Source organism: Emys orbicularis, chromosome 2, assembly GCF_028017835.1.
Source record: "Emys orbicularis isolate rEmyOrb1 chromosome 2, rEmyOrb1.hap1, whole genome shotgun sequence".
Taxonomy (NCBI): domain Eukaryota; kingdom Metazoa; phylum Chordata; order Testudines; family Emydidae; genus Emys; species Emys orbicularis.
Window position 1 is genome coordinate 135652694 of NC_088684.1, and position 22062 is coordinate 135674755.

The window sequence follows — 22062 nt, forward strand, 5'->3', positions numbered from 1 at the left end:
AATGTTCAGCTTCTAAGACACTCTGGATATGCTTACACTGCAATTATACACCCTTGGCTGGCCATGCTAGTTGTCTCGGGCTTGCAGGGCTCAGGCTAAGGGTCCCAAGGCTCAGGCTCTGGCCCCAGCCTGAACATCTACACTGCAATTAGACAGCCCCTTAGCTGGAGTCAGCTGGCAGAGGCCAGCCACAGGATTTTAATTGCAGTGTAGACATACCCTCTGGTACAAACTTGCTGTCTTCCTCTCCGCCCCTGGGTTTCCAAACTAAGGGCAGGTCTACACTATGGGGGGAAGTCAATCTAAGCTACACAATTTGAGTGATGTTAGTAGCGTAACTCAAGTTCGCAGGGTCCCCACTATGCTATGTCAAGAGGAGATGCTATCCCGTTGACTCCCCTTACTCTTCCCGTTCCGGTGGAGTACCGGAGTTAATGGGAGAGCGATTTGTGGTCAGTTTAGTGGGTCTTCACTCCTTAAGGCTTGTCTCCACTTTCATCGTAAGTGGAGACAGCCCTAAGGAGCTACTGTATTTGCACTTAAGAGAGATCAGTTACATTCCTGTTAGTCACTGTATTGTTTGATAAGCAACCTTACCATGCCTATAAATTCAACAGTTTGGCATATTGAATGTCTTTCATTGGTGATTGCTAGGGACATCAACTTCATTTGCATTTCAGTAATATTTTTGTGTTGCATCTGGTTTAGAGTTAAGAGCAAATTCATTTTCCCGGTACATGGTCATAACATTGAAGTTGGAGATGGGAAAGACCTGATACCTTATCTAGTCAAAATTGGGATTGTGTGCTGTGACACTTGGAGATGCAAGCCATGTAGGCACACCCAGGGGCGGGAGTGACTAAGGTGTCTTTAAGCCACTTTTGTGCCATCAGGATTCCAGGGGCAGTCCCCAACTGCTTGTGGACAGCAGTGCTACCACAATCTCCACAGAGATGTGCACTATGGCCCTATCCCCTATGTCACAGCTGATGAGGGATCTGCATAAACAGTACCTGCACCACAGGAATTTTCCCTGACCAGTTGAGGGTTTTTTCCTGTCAATTTACACTCACAGTAGTGTGCAGTGTCCCAGGGGTGTCCCTAAAAGTAGAATTCCTCCTAATATATTTGTACCCTAGCCTCTTCTTCCCAATGCCGAATTGTTCCCTGTGGAGTGTTTCCTAGTAATGCTTTATCTTGAGCATTTAGGTGGGGGCTGTAGGAGAAAAGCCAAAGGTAGATGGTTGAAAAGATACATGGTTATTTAAGATGTTTCTAAAAGGAAATGGATTTAGGACCCAAGATCATCTCTACACCACATCTTTGTGAAAAGAGAGGCAAATAGCTACATGCAAGTCACGTATGTTGGCACCACCTTTAGTTGGGGGACATGCTTTTACATCTGCTTGACGGGATTTTACTTTTAGTCTCCCTTTCTTGCTGTTTCGAAAGCACCCACAGCATTCAGTCTTTCTGAAGGTCATTTTTCAGAAATAGAAACACTGTATCCTTGAAATACTGTGCTAGGGTCACTTGTTTTTTTTATTTTTAATGTCTCCTGACCTGAGAGATGGCAGGGGGAATCTTAATTTGATCACCTCTAACAAATCATTAGAGATTTTTCTTCCAAATTTCAAATACTTCCCTTCTGCTGGAAGCCTCTAACAAATAACACAATTCACTTTCATGAAAGTATAGTGGCTTTTGACGTGTCACCTTCTTTAACATGGTGAAAGTTAAGCAGTGTATCTCAAAGGTATGCTTAGATACTGAAGTGATGGGTGCCTTAGAATATGTGCAATAAATGAATACAGGGTATCAACATGACTAGCCAAGTGCTACCCAGAGCTGAGCCTGTATGAGTCACACTTAAAATAGTGCATGTGCTGAATAAAGTGCAAGATTATTGTAAAGGTGAAAGCAACTTCCTGATAAACTATGCAGGTTGAGCTGCAAGCACTAATGCTCATCCCCTAAGCTCCAGATAACCAACACTTGATTGCTGTTCTCTACAAAAAAGTATGTTTGGTTAGTTATTCTGCTGGTATACAATATTTGCACCCATAACCTATCCCTTCTAAAACAGTGTTATGGTAGTGGTTTCCCTCACTGAAGTCAGGAAGCGCTTTAGTTCCCACATCAACTGTAGTTTTGCACCCCTGTCACCCACCCCAGGTACACAGATAACATTTTGCATGGCTGTATATGGTGATTTTTAATGTGAGGCTGCCTGTTAGCTGGGTTGGAAGCATAACTTTGATATTGTTGCATTTGAGAAGACAAATGTGTATTGAAACAGATGCTTGTGACTGTTCATGTCTGAGTGCTGGACAGAAGTCTAATGCTGAAATGTGAGTATGAGTCCCTTTAAAGAGACACATTGCTAATGTCTTTGCTTCTGTTTTCTAGCTGTCCCATTTCCTCCCACGCAGCGGCTCACACTGAAGGAAGTGTTTGAGGATGGAAAGCCCAGGCTTGATGTCTTGAAAAGCCACTTGGTGAAGGAAGGGCGGCTAGAAGAGGATGCAGCGTTGAAGATAATCAATGATGGGGCTGCCATTCTGAGGCATGAGAAGACAATGATTGAAGTAGAGGCTCCAATCACAGGTCAGAGAGAGCTTTCTGAAGCTGACGTCACATATAAGGGCTATCTAGAATCACAAGCTGCCAGAAATAGCAGATCTGCTGCTGCGTGTTCTTTCCATCATTGTTCAGGCAGTGGGGTTTTAAAATTGCCTTTACTCCCAGAAGACGGAGCATTTTGGTAGCATAGATAAAGTTTTCACAGAAGCTGTATATAATGCCACAGTAGCTTAGGTCAAAGTGAAGCCATGCTCCCTGTTGCTGCCATGACCTTTCTCTTCTTAGCATGTAATTCCCTTTTTTTGCTGTCCTTCCTCCCTTAGTGTGTGGTGACATTCATGGGCAGTTCTTTGACCTGATGAAGTTGTTTGAAGTTGGAGGATCACCCAATAACACCCGCTACCTCTTCCTGGGAGACTATGTGGACAGAGGCTACTTCAGTATAGAGGTGACAAATAAACCTGTGTCTTTGTGGATTACCATGTTAAAGACTGAACTAAGCCTAACAAATATTTCTCTTGCACCATTTTTAAGTTCTAGTATGCTTCTGCATATGAGGAAGGCACGTTGCTTATAGGTCATCTACTTGCAGTGTGATTTGTTAGAAAAGTTTTATTAACCAATGGGACATTATTTTTGAGGCAAGTTGAAAGTTGTGCCCTCAATATGTAGAGACAGGAAAACAACTGTGGCAGGGCTAATGTCTAAACCAGGGATTGGCAACTTTTGGCATGTGGCTCGCCTGAGTAAGCACCCTGGTGGGCTGGGCCGGTTTGTTTACCTGCCGCGTCCGCAGGTTTGGCCGAGCCGCGGTTCGCTGCTCCAGGCCAATGGGGGCGGCGGGAAGCGGCGGCCAGCACATCCCTCGGCCCGTGCCGCTTTCCGCCCCCACCATTGGCCTGGAGCGGTGAACCGCAGCCAGTGGGAGCCGCGATTGGCCCGCCAGGGTACTTTCCAAAGGTTGCCAATCCCTGATCTAAACTCTTGATTCTGAGTCTGTAGTTTTAATTTCACATGTGGCTGTTGGTCTGATTGTGAGCAGATCAAGAGGGAGGGTTGATCACAGGAGCACTCCTCATATTGCCCATAACACACAAGGGAGCAGTGAGTTTCCTAGCAGAGGAAGAAGAGATAATATCTACCCATTGGCCCCTGAAGTATTTAGTGTTGCATGAATGTAGAAGGCTGGAGTTAGAGGGTGGAATTTCACCCAGAACATTGGCCCAAATGAGCCACATAGTAATCACAGTGCAGTGTCCTCTGACTACATACCTAACTATGTTGTAGCTACATGCTTTGTCAGTGTAATGTCAGTCATCACACCAGGATTTTGTGGCTTTGTGACTCCGTTCACTGATCATGTGGTATTGCAGCTAGGCAAAGTTGAGAACTGTTGGTCTTAAAGGACAGATTAATTGACTTAGATCAGTAACTGTTAGCTACTAGCTCTCTGAACAGTTCCTGGTAACTGAACAAGCACATAGTACTCGTGTCAGGAGGTGGTTGGGACTTGTCTCCATGTGGAAGAGTTACTAGTAAATGCCACGGACCCTGCAGATGCTATCTCACTTTGCATGAAAGTGGAGTTGACTATTAGAGGAATGCTTATTCTAGGTACAGATGCAGCATAACAAGTGACATTTGAGACTATCAGAGGGCATAAGATGGCCAAACTAATGATGCCAGGGTTTGTGGGTCTTGCTTCTAAAGGCAATAGAATAAGATGCTGCATAGCAATTTCAGTTAATGTCAGATATGAGAACAAAGGTAATGAAGACTTGACCTATTGGAACTCAAGCAGAATTTCTGTTTGCAGAGATCAGTTAAAATACAAGTGCGGGACTACCAAAGGCAGCAATAAGGGTATTTAGTGTAAATAGTTCTTTGAAGGATATTTACTACCAGAGTATTTAGTGGGGTACCACTGACTGATTGTGTTTTGGCAGATGCCTGGCCTCCTTCCATCCTAATACTTCTGTGCTCCTACATATTGACTTTAAGCCAAGATGAGACACTGAGCAGTTACTGGGATAGTGGACACATTGATGCTTGAGAGGTTGCATTTCTAATGTTCAGCCAATAGGATTTCTGTAGTGCTGGCACTGGTGCCTTTGTGTATTATTTCTGGAAGGGAGAAGGAATGACAGGAGTTTCATGCTATTCCTACTTAAACAGTTTGGTTTGTGCATACTCCAGTGTTGTGTGTTTAAATGTATTTACCTGCCAGAGATATTGTCGAATGCCAGCTTAAGCCTTCAGTGATCTGAGGAATATTTCTTTTGTGGTGTTAAAGTTGGTAGGTGAGAAGTAAAGTTGTGCATACACAACAGCGTGCGCTCTACAGAACGTGGACAGGGAGGTGGCTTCCCATCCCTCAGCCTTTGATCCTTGGATCATATCACAGATAGGCTAAGTTGTCTAGCATGTGGGAGGAAGATTAAGGAGTAAGCACTTAAGTACTATGATGGTGGGCGCAATTTGGACTAAAAATGGGAAAGCGTCAGAACTAGGAAGAAGTGTGTGCAGCAGGCAGGAAAATGGATCACTGAGTAGTCTTGCTGGGGAGAGGATTGAGCTGAGAAAATCTTATAACAGAATAAAGGCAGCAAATTTGAGTTAGTCAAATTTTGCTCAATCTGGTCCCTTTTTAAGCCTAATACATCTTAAGTTGGAGACCTTTGTAGAGCAACCCAACACTTTCAGTCTTTGGAGACATTTGGGACAGCTGTTCTTTGTAAGCTGTCAGCATGAATCCCTTTCATGCCATTCTTGACCCTCCTCTCCCCCTTTCCCTGTGAGTCCGCAGGGGAGATAAAGCCATGAAGCATTCTCTTTCCCCACAGAGCAAGCATTGATCTTTCACGAAGCAGGGTGGGCTTTGATTAGTACACGCGGGGGCTGATCCAAATGTCACTGATAAAACAGACTATAGAAGACTTGCTTCCCTTGTGCTTATTGATGTGTGCCTTTTCTTTCCACCTACTGCAAAGTGCTGCCTATATGTTTAGAGAGATTCCCATTTGGGAGTGTAATAAACTGCAGCAGTACCAATTTCTATAGTGAAATGCCAGCAGTTCAGCAAACAGCTTAGATAACAGCTGTGTGGGCAAAGAAGTGGCTAGTTAACAAGTGGTTAATCTAGTTCTTTATGGTTTTTTCGGGGTTTCTAACATACACATTGCAAACGTTTTCAGAGGTAACTGCTCTCAGAAGGCCGGATGCTGTGATCTGAGATACTTGAGTGCCTTAATTTTGCAGGCACAGTCTCTTTATCACAGAGATTCAGGTGGCTGTAAGGCATCCAGATTTTGCTGTGCTTTCCAGTTTAAAAAGGTGAAGAATGCTGGCATCCACAGGCCCTTTTGTGAGTCATGGCACAAGCTTGTGCATCCATATGCTGGGAGGGGATATTATCAAGTGTCTGCCCAGAGCTGCTGATAATCATGACCTTTTAACTGAGTGAAATAGGATGTAATTGTATAATTGCATCCTGATGTATGCAGTCAGGAAGCAGGATGCAAAACTGGGGACCAGGGAGGTGTTAAGGTAAACTGTATTAGTTGTTAGGGACCCAAGTGACCCCTGGAAGATACCTGTGTTGCCATGAATATTTGATGGATTGCTAGGGTAAAAGTGGCTGTCTATAGCATATGAGCTGAGTATTTAAATATGCCCAAAAGTCAGTTCGGTCAGCTCAGAGATCTTTACCAAATTCTTTCTGGACCCACTGTTTGTGTGTTGTAGTTTAAAAGCAACATCCCGTGGTGATAGTTAAAATGAGCATAAAGATGCAACAATTTTTTTTGTATTATATAGAGGTGGAGGCTTCTCATTCCAAAAGGGAAATAGTCTATGGGAAATGTTTGGTCTCAGTGCCTGTCATTTAAACCCATCATTGCAATTGGGTCTAATGAGCTCTTTATTTGGCAGCCTTTGCAGAAGACCGGGATTGAATAGGAGCTAGAGACTGAACTCTGTCTCTCCAGAGTGGGGTTGTTGATCCATATTGTGTAGCAGTCTGTGAGGGAAGCTGGCATTGTTGCTATTGCTGTTTTTGTACCTGTTCTAGGGATAAACAGAGGCATCTGGTCTCCAGAGCTGTCAGCACTAAACTCTCACCCAATAAGTTAAAAGTAAAGGAAAATGTTCTCATTCCTAGTGATCTCCTGTAGTGACATGCAGTCTGGATGCTATACTATAGGCTATGTGCCTAGCACAATGGAGTCTAACCTGCAGGCAATATATCTGTGCTAAATAACATACTTCATTTGTTCCCTTTCTCAGATGCAAGACTGTAAGCCATTATATTACAATATTCAGAGGCTGGTTAGAATTGTGATTCAGATTGAGATCAATTCCATGTAGCTTCCTCTTTATGAATCTTTCCTTCCTTTCATATCATGGGTGCCTATCTCGGAAAAAGAGATTCATTTTGTTATAGATAGTACTGTAGGTCTCCTGCAGGTCTGGTGGTAATAAGGTGACCAGACAGCAAATGTGGAAAATCGGGACAAGGAGTGGGGGGTAATAGGAGCCTATATAAGAAAAAGACCCAAAAATTGGGACATCTGGTCACCCTAGGTGGTAAAAGCTGAGTGGTATTCTTGCTCGTAAGGAGCCATGATCTTGCAGTCTTTGTAATTCTATTATGTAAGTTCTGGCTGTTTACTGGACTGTTTTGTTTCACATATGAAACATCTAAGTTTAAAAAATAAACAGCCTGTGCACTAGCAAACAGTCTTTCTGCTGCCAGTGATGTGGAGGGTGTTTAACTGATTATCCCCATAATCTGGAAGTGAGAGAGGAGCTTCTTTTTAAAACATGCATATAATATTTTGTGACTTCTATCAGATTTTTAGTCAGACACATTCTATGCATCTTCCACTTTTGTGGGGGATCTCCTGTCGTAGAGGCTCCTACATACAACTGCTTAAATGCCTGTATGTTTCCCAGTGTATCCTGTGCACTGTATTCAGAAAAGGATCTAATGTATAAGCACCAACAGCAGGAGTGACACCTTTAAGATATCAGCTGCTAAAGGACAGGGCACTGGACTGGGACTCAGGAGATCTGGGTTCTACATCAGATCTGCCAGTAACCGTCTGTGACGTTAGACAATTCACTTCCTCTCTGGCCTCCATCTTGTCTCTTGACTGAAAGCTCTTAGGCGTTGGGAATATTTTTCACTCCATGTACAGTGCTTAGTGTGATGGTGCTCTTATCTCACATGGAAACTCTAGATGTGCTACCAATACAATTAATAAAACCCTATTTTATTAAATATAAATTAAAAGAATTGTGACCAGAAACAGAATCAGTTTTATTTATCAGTAGAGGTGAAGTGATGGTGGTGCAGACCTCTTCTGGATTAATTTGCCAAAATAGATTAAAATTAGATCTAACAGATCTTGTTTTGGTTTTCAGGTATATGCACCGAGTAGAATTCCTGTAAATCTTACTAACACTAGAAGGGAGCAGTAAAGAGGTGTGATATAAAATTGCACACCCAGAGTGCTGAGTGCTTTCTTTCTTTGCATCCCTCAGTTTGGAGGGCAGATGTACTTTTTTTTTCCACGATAAGAGGAAATCACCAAAAATTGACCTTCGGGTTCATACTCGTGACTGGCCCAGGTAAAATGAGTTTTGTCTCACTCCAGTTCCAATTCCCAGTAGAAGTGTCCATAAAAAAACCCACAATAGCTGTAATAGACCCAATTTCTGGAGCACTCCTCAGAGTGGCCAAGCTTGACCGGATTGGGGAGACCAAACCCCTAGAGATTGTCCAGCCAAATAAGGGTTTAGACACGTTGACAGGAAACCTTGCATGGCCATTGTAGCTATTCATTGTGGTTTAAGAGAACTTTGGTCTCTAGAGTGGGATTTGTAATTTAGCATATTTCACAAAATTCAAATAAAAATTAATATTCTAGTAGACTTAATGTGGGGCCTGCCAACTTTGACAATGTCACTAACATTTCTAACAAGTGTGCTTATCACCGCTTGGTTGACCCTGCTGGTGATTCTGATACAGCATCAGAGAGAAAAAAAAGTCATGAATGTTTGAAGGGAAACTGACCCCTCTCTGAGATGGGAGGACATGTTTTGCCTTTGCACCTTTTCTTTCAGTTTGATTCTGTTCCGTCTTGTTAGCATTATTAAAGAAAGCAGTCATAAGCTTCTCTTGCTAAACCATGTAAACTGTAAATTCACTTCAATTTAACATACCAAGTTATGTGCAATTGTAAATAAAAACTGGATTCATCTCTACCCCATCCTGCAAGAAGATTGAATAATTCTCAATGTCTGTTTTGGCATAATATTTTCAAATAGCAATCATTTAATCATATTCTCTTGCTTTGTCCATCCATTACATTAGTTGTATCCCAGAATACATAACACATTAAAGAAAAAATGTGGTCAGATCATAGGTTAGACTTCTGAAACTCTTTTTCTGTTCCCTGCTTTGCCAATGACTGCCATTCTCTTTCTCTCCCCCCTCACCCCCCCCCCCCCCGGTACCTGTTTTCCTGTCTATAGAATGGCAATACTTGCCTATTTCAGAAGAGGGATGGAAGGTTTATTATTTATGAGCACTTTGTAGATGCAATTTTTATTCATTTGTAAATCTCAGCTGACTTTAAAATGAACATATCTCTGTTTATAATGCTCGTTATGTGTTTGCATAAAGGGACACTTAAAAAGATTCTTCAGTTTGATTCCTTATGCTTCATTTAGGAAATGTTCCATCATGCTTTATTGTAGGCAGTTCTGATCTCCTTCTTGTAAGTAGTGGTATGTTACAAGAGTAAATCTTTTGTATGAGTATCAGTTTGTAAGGGAAGAAATTAAATATTCATGTACGCCTTGGTGTGTGACTTTAGGCATTAAGGTTACAGACAAAAGGGAAGTTGCATTCTTAAATCTAGTAATCCATAATTGTCTCAAGTTGCTACTGAGATGTTGTAACCATTTAGTAATCTGTTTCTAGGCACAGAGCCTTGGAAAATCTGGATAAGGGATCTCTTTGTAAAACACCAGCTAAAAAATCACATGAATGCAACTGTAGTTATCTCTATTACTTATCATCATGGGTCCTGTAGAGATATCAACAGGCTGTTCAGTGCTCTTTGAACCATGTTTCCCCTTATGTGTTAACTTTCTCAATACCAATGATTTTTCAGGTACTTGTGAAATATCCATACACCATTTGAGACTAAAATGTAAAGTCTGATTTAGAGTTCTGTAGATTTTGTTCTGTTGTCAGAAGTATCATTTCATGGTTACATCCATTATTCTACACTACTATATTTTTTTAAAAATATGTATTTTTAATAGCTCTTCCCCAGGTTGCTAACATGATAGAGATTGTTAAAACTGAAAGAACTTTTAAACTCTGATTTCCACTCCATCACTGCTATATTTCTTCCCCCCCCCCCCCTTTTTACTCCGGCAGTGAAACCAGCTTAGTCAGTTCCCTGATCTTCTGTCTCCATCCCTCGTGTCAGTTTGTCATTTATAGTAACTTTCATTTTCTGGTTCTCATGTGCTAGCCCTGATCTGTGACATTGAGGTTGCAAACACACCAGGATAAAATTGAAATTGCAGAATATTTATAAATTTGTGGGAACATTTCTCCTATAAATAGACTTAGTAAAACATTTTATTCTGGATCTAAACGGGCAACCTAAATTACCTGACAATGTTGCGTTGTCTGTAGTAATATTTAAAATTAGGTTTGTGTAAGCATGTCTCTTTAAGGTTTAAATTCAAAACTACATGGGACTCTGGAAATCCTTACGTTTACGTAGGCAGAAAGGCTCCTTATTCTCTGGAGATTTTAATGTTTCAAGTGAGTAAAATCAAAGCTTGCCTGGAGGTTCAATATTTAAGTACCTTGATGTTTTAGCCATCTGTAATAGAAACTGGATTGGAGTTGGTTTGTCTCTGCTCTGGAACTAATTTTTATACCACAGCAGCTGGCTTCTGGAATACTGTGCACCCAAACCAGCATGTATTAAATACAAAATTTGCTTTCTGATGTCAACCTTCATCTTTCATGTTGTGAAAGAATGTACAGTTTTTGCAACATGTCAGCCTAAAGGGCAAGTGCTTGTTACAAACTTTAATCCAAGCCATACTGCTTGTTGTCATAACAGATTATCTTCCAACTCTCAAAATCATCAAGGCAAACTTGATATCACTTCTCCCATGTTAGACAAATCAGCTGGTTAACAGTCAGTTTGCCAACCACAGGATGATATAAGTATATTCTCTTTAAAACATTTATCTTCAGAGCTTCCTTGGCAAGCTAACCTGGAGTATTTCCCTGGCCCTAGTAAGGCTGTTGTGGCAATTTGATATTGGTCTGTTCCTCAGTGACATTGAGGCACTTGTTCAGTGACACTATTCAAAGCAAGCTTGTGAAACTTTTTTCAGCCCCCAGAGGGTTTTGAGTTTTTCCTGTTTGGGGCTTTTTCATTTCTTCTAGCATCTGTATCACATGAATATAACACGTACTCAGAAGTTTGGTTTTTTCCCCCCATACTAAAACATTAGGCTCTAACTAATATTCAACACATTTGCTATAACGGTCAGCAAGGACTTAATGATCTCCAGTTTACGTTGCAGATGGGACAGCTGTAGAGATACTGTCCATCTGTTTGTGCTTAGCTGCTCTGAAAATGAGTGCTCTTGCTTTGGTTTCTGCTGACAGGGAGGAAGGAAGGAAAAGCTGCCCCCACCCAATGCAAAGTTGGTTTCAGTTGAATGAGATCTCATCTGTCAGTTCTCCAGCTCAAGCCTAATATAGAGAAATGTGTGCTGTGGCTTTTCCCCCACTGGTGAAGTTGGCTAAGATAAGATCTGATGCTGCTTATGGAACTAGGTTGCTCTTAAAGTTCTACTTGAAATCAACTTTTGGGTTTATTTTAAGAGGGGTGAACTCTTGAGTGCATTATTAAATGAGGATATTCAGGAGCGCCGCCAGCTTTTCTGCCGCCCTAGGCGGCGGAAGGTCCCGCCCCGAAATGCCGACCCCCACAGAGGCAGTGGAAGGTCCCACGGCCGCGGTCACTGCCCCCCAAATTGTAGTGCCCTAGGCGACCGCCTAGGTCACCTAATGGGTTGCGCCGGCCCTGAGGATGTTGATATAACAGGCACCACAGAAACTTGGTGGAATGATGATCATCAATGGAACACAGTAATACTAGGGTATAAAATATATAGGAATGACAGAGTAGGTCACACTAGTGGGGCAGTGGCACTATATGTGAAAGAAAGCATAGTCAAATATAGTAAAAAGCTTAACTGAATCAAACACAGAATCTCTATGGGTAGAAATTCTATGCTTGAATCAGAGTATAGCAGTAGCAATATATTACTGACCACCTGACCAGGATGGTGACCATGATTGTGAAATGTTTAGAGACTAGAGAAGCTAAAAAATCAGAAAGCTGAAATCCATTATTATTGGTTATCCCCATATTGACTGGGAACGTGTCACGTCAGGATTGGGATACAGAGATAAAATTTCTAGACATCATTAATGACTACTTCTTGTAGCAGCTAGTCCTGGAACCCACAAGGAGAGAAGCAATTCTTGATTTAGTCCTAAGTGGTGCACAGGATCCGGTCCAAGAGGTGAATGTAGTTGAACCACTTGGTAATAGCAACCATAAATGTAATTATATTTAACATCCTTGGGGAAAATACCAAAGAAACCCACTACAATAGCATTTAACTTCAAAAAGGGGAACACAAAAGTGAGGAGGCTAGTTAAATGGAATTTAAAGGGAACAGTCACCAGAGTGAAATGCCTTTAAGCTCATGGAACCTTTTAAAAAACACTGTAATAGAGGCTGAGGCTCAAACTATATGTATACCCCAAATAAAAGAGAAAACAGGAAGGAGCGCAAAAAAAGCCACCTTGGCTAAACAATCGAGTAAAAAAGGTGGTTAGAGATCAACCGACCTCTTTTAAAAATTGGAAGTCCGATATGACTGAGGAAAATAGAAAGGAATCATACAATCGTGCGCCTGGAAGGGACATCGAGAGGTCATCTAGTCCGTTACTCCTGCCATGAGTGCAGGGGACTGAACATACACTCTGGCAAGTCAAATGTAAAAGTATAATTAGGCAGGCAAAAAAGAATTTGAGGTGCAACTAGCAAAACACACAAATCAACAGCAAATTTTAAGTATATCAGAAGCAGGAAATCTGCCAAACAATTAGTGGGACCACTCAACGATCGAAATGCTAAAGGAGCACTCAAGGAAGACAAGGCCATTGCAGAGAAGCTCAGTGAATTCTTTGCATTGCTATTCACTGCAGAGGATGTGAGTGAGATACCCACACCTGAGCCAATCTTTTTAGGTGACAAATCTGAGGAGCTGTCCCAGCTTGAGGCATCAGTAGATGAGGTTTTGGAACAAATTGATAAATTAAACAGTAATAAGTCACCAGGACCAGATGGCATTCACCCAAGAGTTCTGAAGGAACTCAGATACGAAATTTGCAGAACTACTAACTGTGGTATATAACCTATTGCTTAAATCAGCCTCTGTACCAGATGACAGGAAGATAGCTAATGTAATGTTGATTTTTTATTTTTTAAAGTATCCAGAAGCGATCCTGGAGATTATAGGCTGGTAAACTGAATTTCTGTACTATCGTTTCTACAAATTTGCCTGGTACTGAACACAATTATCAGACACTTAGATGAACACAGTATGTTGGGGAAGAACCAACATGGCTTTTGTAAAGGGAAATCATGCCTCACTAATCTATTAGAATTCTTTGAGGGGGTCAACAAACTTGTGGACAAGGGTGATCTAGTGGATATAGTGTACTTAGACTTTCAGAAAGCCCAATGTCCCTTCCCAAAGGCTATTGAGCAATGTAGGCAGTGTGGGATAAGAGGGAAGGTCCTCTTGTGGATCAGCAACTGGTTCAAAGATAGGATAGGAATAAATGGTCAGTTTTCACAGTGGAGAGGAGTAAATAGCAGGATCCCCAAGGATCTGTATTGGGGCCAATGCTGTTCAACATATTCATAAATTATATATAAAAAAGGGGTAAACAGTGAAATGGCAAAGTTTGCAGATGAGATGAAATTACTCAAGATAGTTAAGTCCAAAGCTGACTGAGAAGAGTTAACTAGTTTTGTGAGATCCCTTTGTGTCTGTGACAAAATGGCAAATGAAATTCACTGTTGATAAAGCAAAGTAATGCACATTGGTAAACATAATCCCAACTATAAATACAAAGTGACAGGGTCTACATTAGCTGTTACCACTCAAGAAAGAGATCTTGGAGTCATAGTGGATAGTTCTCTGAAAACATCTGCTCAATGTTCAGTAGTGATCAAAAAAGCTAACAATTTAGGAACCATTAGGAAAGGAATAGATAAGAAGACAAAATATCATAATGCCACTATATAAATTCATGGTTCTCACCTTGAATACTGGTTGTCCCATCTCAAAAATTATATTAGAGTTGGAAAAAGAACAGAGAAAAGCAACAAAATTTATTAGGGGTATGGAACAGCTTCCATATGAGAAGAGATTAAAAAGACCAGGACTGGTCATCTTAAAAAAGAGACTAAGAGGCAATGTGATAGAGGTCTGTACAATCATGAATGGTGTGAATAAGGAAGTGTTATTTAACCCTTCACATAACACATGAACTAGGGGTCACCCAATAAAATTATTGGGCAGCAGGTTTAAAACAAACATAAGGGAATATTTCACACAACACACAGTCAACCTGTGGAACTTGTTGCTGGGGATGTTGTGAAGGCCTAAACTATAACTGGGTTAAAAAAAGAATTAAATAAGTTCATGGAGGATAGGTCCATCAATGTCTATTAGCCAAGACAGTCAGGGAGGCAACCCCATGCTCTGGATGTCCCTAAACTTCTGACTGCCAGAAGCTGGGACTGGATGACAAGGGGTAGGTTACTTGATTAATTCCCGTGTTCTGCTCATTCCCTTTGAATCATCTGGCACTGGCCACTGTCAGAAGACAGGATACTGGGCTAGATGGACCATTGATCTGATCCAGTATGACCATTCTTATGTTATTCCCAAAAACTCTCAGTAAAGTCTATAGATGATTAGTGCCCTATAAAAGGTTTTATGACATACCATCTTCTTCCATCTTGTTTGTAGTGTGTGCTGTATTTATGGAGTTTAAAGATAAATCATCCCAAAACGCTGTTCCTGCTTCGAGGGAACCATGAGTGCAGGCACCTCACAGAATACTTCACCTTTAAACAGGAATGTAAGTATACCCAGTTCTCCTCAGTAATGACCTAGATGCACTAGCATGACCTGGCCAGGTCAGGGCTCTCAGTCCTCTATTGGCCCTGTCTTGGATGGCCTAGCTGGCTTTGGCAAATGTATCTGCACTTAGCTGTCCTCTCGTTTCCAGTATTCTAGCACATTGCTTTAAATGCTGTTCAATATTTTGGGTTGAACTAATCCTATGGAGTGCTGAACATACGCTAAAGTAGCATTTGAGTTCTCTTGGTAAAAGGAATATGAATGCAGATAAAAGGAGTGCAAGCCCATCTCCTGTGTTACTGACAAATGGTTGCATGCAAAGTCTCCTCCTTCTCCCCAGTTTCTAGACCCAGCACCCTATAATTACTGCCAAGTGACTTTCAGTTCAGTTTGTGCAGCTGGAATTGGTGATTACAGCTGGAAGAAAATAAAGGACTCTTCCTAGTGTTTGTACTGGGCGAATCATTACCTCTAAGATAATTTTATTTTAGTTAAATATAGTATTTATAACTTTTTAAAGTATGTGAAACTAGTGCTGGTGAAAGGTCAAGTGGCATGCCAGCACTGGAGACTGAAATCCTCTCTCCACACAACAAGCATAGCAGAGGCAGCAGTCACTTCGACCCTGACCTGAAAGAGTCGTCTCTAGAGGACAGACAATAGTTCAGTTCTGTAGCTCAGATTGCTGTCAGAGGGGTAAAGTGTGACAGGAACCTACCTGTTTGTTCAGAAATGAGCTGAGAGGCATCCGCTTGCTTCATGCTGAACACTGAAAAGCTATCTGATGATGGTCATTATTTCTCTCTACTGAGCTGGGCTGGATTTGAGCCAGTGATCTAGAGGTTAAAGGTTCTGTATTCTGTTCCCAGGATCCCCTGTTGAAAAGCATAATAAACAAAAACCGCCTTTTCTCTTCCTGTACATAAATGTTTCACTACCGAAGCCTCTTTGAGCCACAGAAATAAGGGCGGGAGAAAATGAAAAATTCAGTAATATCACCCTTTCCTTGTAGATGAAGGTCAATCTTACAGTAACAGTAAGATTTTTCCAAGACATGGTTGTGATAAAACATCACCATCTAAGATGGCTGCCAGACATGAGACCATGTGTACCTTGATGTGGTGATCTCCTAATGTGACTACATGGTGTTGTAGGGTCTTACTACTTCAATAGCATCTGATGGGGGATGTTTCTGAATCTATCTGGCAGCTGGTTGTGAAAACTTAGTTTCTGCTTTTAGGAAACCCATATCACTTCTGTGACACTTACTGAAAACCTTCCTAGCCTATCTGTTAAAACAAGCAGCAAACGACATCAGATTGCAGAGCATTAATGGTTAAGCCAGCAGGTGTCTAGACATACTGCTGCTTAGAACAGCACCTCCTGTTGTATCCATAAAAAGAAATCTAAAACATTGGCTTTTAGAATGCATTTTAATGTGGAGATTGCGGAATGTAACTTTTTTTTTTTTTTAAGCCCTTTGGGCCAACTCAGCACGCTAAATAAGAGAACTTGTTCTCAGTGGCTTCTTTTGGGGGAAGGAACCAGATCATTTTGTGTTCTAATCTGTTCAGGTCTCAGGCAGAAAAGGTTGGGTCAGGTCAGTACTCAGATAGGAGCCCTTGAAATAACACAAGTTGCAGGGAATGGTGCTGAAAGTGCACTGAAGGGCTCTCTTCTCTCTGAATCAGTAATGAACTAGTGCCTCAGCATGGTGAGAGAACTGCTACTAGTTGATTGTATCTCTGACATCAGGCTGAGGCATAAAGCTGAGAACCTGACCATATGTGGACATTAAAGATTATATGCTATTTTTTGTAAGACTTGGTGTGTTAACCCCTGGTAGCCTGGTCAAATTCTAGCTCCTTAGCCTCCCCGAGCCTCCCTTGAAGCACTCGTATCCAACCGAAACCGCAATTCCTTATCTAAACTGTTATTGGTTGTGCCAAGTTAAACAGCTGTTGCAGTTCCTAGTGTATAGTCTGCATAGTAGTTGAAGCTTGTAAGATTCTTTGGGGTCCTTTGAGATGAAAGGTGCAATATGAATGTAAGATATTTACATGATTTTATTAGTAAACCAAGTTCTTTCTAACCCTTGGCAAATGCTGAGGCGCCTCTTCCAGGAAGTTCTTGCTATGGAAGTTAACGTGCACTAGGATAAATTAATTTCTGAGCTTGAGGGGAGAAGATTAAAGTAAAAGTTCCTGACTGGGGCCACGTTGGAAGTCTTTTGACTTTCAGGGTCATTAAGTATTTTCTAAGACAGCTCCATTAATGTGCTAGAGGAAAGCTTTGCTTAGAATGTCATAGGTGTAGACTGTTTCTGTTTCACCTTCTACATTAGCTTCCTCTGACAATGCTACAGATCAGTATGTTAGTCTGAATGCATGAATGGTCTGGAATCTTTTCATCCAACTTGATCAACCCACATTGGGTAGAAGATAAACCATCTTCTCTCTCTCTCCTGCCTGCTCTCCCTGTTAGGTCGAATCAAATATTCGGAGCGAGTGTATGATGCATGTATGGATACATTTGACTGTCTTCCTCTTGCCGCCCTCCTAAACCAGCAGTTCCTGTGCGTCCATGGAGGACTGTCTCCAGAAATCACATGTCTAGATGACATTAGGAAAGTAAGTAATCTCACTCGTCATTCACACTGACATGTTTATTGGGCACTTGTATTACTAGGGTTCGATTTTAGTTGCATACTCACACAACCCATCTCTGATGGACATGAGAGTTATCGCTTCCTCTGGAATCTTGGATTGTTGAAGTTTGGTCTTAATAGGGCTTTCTTTGATCCCTTTACCGAAAGGGTTTGACTGCAGTTTAAGCATCAGGTTTGATACCCTCCTGGGAACCCAAGATCCCAGCAGGAACATAACAGCTTTTTTTCGTTCTGAGGTAAAGAAATTGAGTTCGAAGCAGTTCAGTGTGCGTGGGCCTTTTGGACAATATGTTAAAAAGCCAAAGCCCTGTCTGTTGCATGGACATTACAGCTCCTTAGTCCTTATTATGGAGCGTTCTGTGCACTGGTTAACAGCCTTTGCACCGCACAGGTGGCTGCTGTAGTTTGATGTTCTTTGTCGAAAAACATGCTATGCATGTTTGCTATTCCTCCATTTTATCTGCTGTTTCTGATACTCCCCCATGTATCTTGAGACAGCAGCATGCTCTGTAGTTCTGCAGCACAGCTCAAGCTACTTTGAGTGTTTGAGGGTAATGGATCACACGCTTTCCTTCCTCTCTCCCACCTCATCCTAAATTCTCTCATGCAGCCAGAGCTGGTTGGTTGCAAGGGCCTGACAGATTGTCCCAAGTTGGGCCTTCCGTCAGCAAAATCCAGGCTAATTTAAAAGCCTTTGGGTTGGTTACTAAGACTTGGTTCCTGGTCTTCTTCCTAAATTGCTACCTGGTAGCGTGTCATTGACATAGTTTGCATTTTTAAGTCTGCAGTATGTTTTTCATTATTATATAGAATTTACTTTTTCTGCCGCTATGTAACAAGTTAATAACATCCTTGATGCTGACTGCATTGAATTTCTGTAGACACTGAGTGTAGGTTCTCTAGTGGTTATACCAGGGAGCTTCAAGTCAGATAGTATATGTCGGTTCTCCCACAGTGAAGATCTCTTCTGAATGTATTGAGAGAGAAGAGAAAGCAGGCAGGGGCAGAAAGCCAGGCAACTCATGAGCATCCAAGTGGTGACCAGATGGCTGCCACTCAGACCTTGCTCCCCAAAAGATGGAAAAAGAAAAGGGAGGAAGCTCAGAGCTGTTGAGTAGACTCAGTTTTGGTCTCAGTAAGAGAGGAGGTGTCCAAAGCTCTAATCCTAATTCATTCGAACTAGCCCATCTCCAAAGCTCTTCTGCCTAGAAGCATGTACCCCTTCGTTACAAAGCCACTTGACCTCCACAATTGTCCTCATTTTGTGTGCACCTTCCAGTTAGACAGGTTTAAAGAGCCTCCAGCCTTTGGTCCGATGTGTGACCTACTCTGGTCTGATCCATCAGAGGATTACGGCAATGAGAAGACGCTAGAGCATTTCACTCACAACACTGTTCGAGGCTGCTCCTATTTCTACAGGTAAGCAGAGTTTCAGTGGGGCTCAGATAAACTATGGCTTCTGACTTGCCCTGGGTAGTGTTTAAAAGCGAATGGAGAGATGGAGTGAAATCCAATTGTTGTGTTAAATGCCCCTACTTACCAGGTTCTTGGGCTGTCTGTGTTAGCACAGAAATGCATGAACTTGCATTAAAGCTGTTTTTCCCCTATGGGAAATCTACTTGGGTGGTACCTGACTCCCTGAAGCTGCCCCAGGATGCATCACTTGATGAAATCGCAAGTATCTAAGGTTGTAATGAGACTTCTGGTACCTGTTCTGGTGCTTTTGGAGATAATTTCAGGGACCAGAAGGTATCAAGGGGATTTTAGAAGGAAAGAAATAATTTTAAAAGATAATTTTCTATACTTGACTCCTTGCAACCTGCCTGGTTGGGATTTAGCATAGGAATCCAGACTGACTACTGTTTCCAATGTGCTTTGTGATTAATCTTTAAAAGATGGCACTGTACATAGTTGTGGCCTTATTTCAGAGGTGCTGGGCGCTTGCAGCTTTCATTGGCTTTGAAGGGTGTGACTACGCTGCAGCTGGGAGTGAGCTTCCCCGCCTGGGTAGACAGACTTGTGACTGCAGGGCTCTAGCTAGCATGCTAAAAATAGCATTGGGAATGTTGCTGCACTGGCTGAGGCTCACGCTAGCCACCTAAACTTGAAGCCAGAGGAGCAGGTGGGTCTGAGCTCGGCGGCTAGTGCAAGCCTCCGCTGGTGTAGTAACATCCACACTGCTGTTTTTTAGCATGCTAGCTTGAGCCATGCAAGCGTCAGTCTGCCAGCCAGGGTTGGGGGCTCACTCCCAGCTGTAGGGTAGACCTATCCAAAGATGCTCAGCACATATGAAATCAGCCCACAACTATGTGTAGTGCTATCATTTAAAGATTAATTGCAAAGCTCACGACACCATTAATGCTCTGTGTTCTCATTTCTCCTGCCTCCCCAGAGGAGGGAGGATTTTTGTCTTTGCTACCTACTAATGTATTTAAAACTCTTCTCTTTAGTTACCCTGCAGTCTGTGAATTTTTGCAAAACAATAGTTTGTTATCTGTAATCCGAGCTCATGAAGCCCAGGATGCCGGGTAAGTGCTGCAGAGCTAGGACTGTGCAAGAATGTTTTTTCAGTTTTTCTACCCTTAGCAAGACCAGAATGCTAACACCATGTCCTGCCTTCTAGGTACCGAATGTACAGGAAGAGCCAGACAACAGGCTTTCCATCGCTAATCACGATCTTCTCTGCACCAAATTACCTAGATGTGTATAACAACAAGGGTAAGGCTGGCAAGGCTATGTCTCTGCAGTTGTTTTGGATGCCAGTGCTGTTTGAATATTAACCCTTAGGAAACCCCTCTCCAACTTCCTCCTCCTGTTTTGTTAGCAGTCGCCCCAGTTCACTCCATCCTTCTCATTTGAATGAAACCTCTTCCACTTCCCTAGGTGTGTGCACAGCCTGTGAGCCAGAACATGCTAGCCACTGAGCCAACTGCATCATGCTAGCTGCTGTGTGCTGCTACCTCTCTCTTCCAGCCTGGCCTGACCTGCTGATATGATTCTACTCCCACTCATCTGGTTCTCAGCTTTAAGGGGGAGGTGGGTGTCTGGGAAGTGACAGCTGGGGAAGACGGTGGAACAGCTCAAAACAGGCTCCTCAAGATCCCTGAAGTTAGTATTATCTTTTATCTGCCACAGTGGTCTGATGAAACCCTAAGAAAACATCTCATCTTCAATGTGGTGTGTGCCTGGGATAAGCTAGTGTTGAATCCAAAAGAGCTTCATTAAGTGTCAGTTTGACAAAAGCCTGTAAACTCATAGTGAAGATTGCCACTCTGTGTATGACTTGACCCTATTCCAACCCATGTGTTGCAGCACCAGTGCACAAAGGAATAAATAAACCATGGAGTTAGTAGCTTTGGTTCTGAATTTCTTTCCTTTAGTCAGTTCAAGTTAGATACTTCAGCATCACATTATTTTCCTTTTTTGGATGGTGGCACTGAATGAAAAGTAGCTCTGCTATTAACTTTGCAGCTGCATTCAAATTGGCAGCAAATTGTTGTGGCATTGCTTACTGAAGTCACGCACTGTTTCACTGACATCATCAGGTCAGTGGGTCCACAGGACACACTATAGCTAGAAGCGTTTGACATATGTAAACACGAAGGAGAAGGAAGAAGAAAATTGTTCAGAATAGTCCATTGTGGTTATAAATACAAATAATGGGATGAAAATGAGCAAAGGTAAAATTTAGGCTGAGAGCAGGAACTCTTTCCTAAGAGCCTCATCTGGAGGGCAGAGGAATAGTCTTGAAGAGGAGTTGGTGGCAATCAGTTACTCTGGACACAGCCCTAGTGTATGCTTCAGAGGGAACAATCTTAAACTGCTTGGCCAAGAGTACTTAATAGGCCTTCACCTCTGATTCTGATATCTGTGGGAATGTCATCTTATACCATGTCATCAGGGGCCCTTAAATGAATATTGACATGCATTGGGAAAAGGAGCATTGCTGTGAAATTAGAACCACACGGAGGACTAAAAGCAGCTGCGAATCTTGTTTCTAAAACTAAAAGCTAAAGCATTTTTTTTTAGTCTAAACTGGACTAAGTAGCAAACTTAAACAAGACCCCTTCTTTCGCACTCTGAGCCAGAAATGGCTTACCTGGCTTTAACTGGTTATTAAAGTGTCCCCCTCTAAGATGACAGTTTGCATGCTGTTACAACTAAACTGTCAAGTTATAAGCCCTGGGGGAATGACATACATGCCGGTAATGGCAACTCACCAGTAATAGTGACTACGCCGCTGTAACATGCAGTTGCTGTCCATGTTCATAAACTTTAACCCTTCTGATATTAAATAAGGAGTGAGGGAAACTTTCCACCTATCTTTCTAACCTTAACTTGGGACCAAGAGTTTCTAGTTCATGGTTTCTTTGAGGTGACCGTTTGAAGCTTCTGAGCAGAGTGTACTTTTTCTTTAGAGTCTCATTATATTGTCCCGAGAAGCTATTTGGAAGATGAGCTATTGTGAAATGTCTAAAACTTCATGCCCTGTAGTTGATAAACTGAAAATACCACTTAAGCCTCTTAAT

At 42.0% G+C, this 22062-nt stretch overlaps 1 protein-coding gene across 1 annotated transcript in view; it reads left to right on the forward strand.

Annotated features, from left to right (window-relative positions):
- The window catches only part of PPP3CC (protein phosphatase 3 catalytic subunit gamma), a 48759-nt gene that overhangs the window by 16115 nt on the left and 10582 nt on the right, over positions 1-22062 (forward strand). The window contains exons 2-8 of the mRNA XM_065397986.1: positions 2410-2607; positions 2907-3031; positions 14752-14863; positions 17350-17495; positions 18813-18952; positions 19984-20061; positions 20157-20251. Coding sequence (XP_065254058.1) covers positions 2580-2607; positions 2907-3031; positions 14752-14863; positions 17350-17495; positions 18813-18952; positions 19984-20061; positions 20157-20251 — 724 coding nt within the window. The 5' untranslated portion in view covers positions 2410-2579. The remainder of the gene's footprint in view (positions 1-2409; positions 2608-2906; positions 3032-14751; positions 14864-17349; positions 17496-18812; positions 18953-19983; positions 20062-20156; positions 20252-22062) is intronic.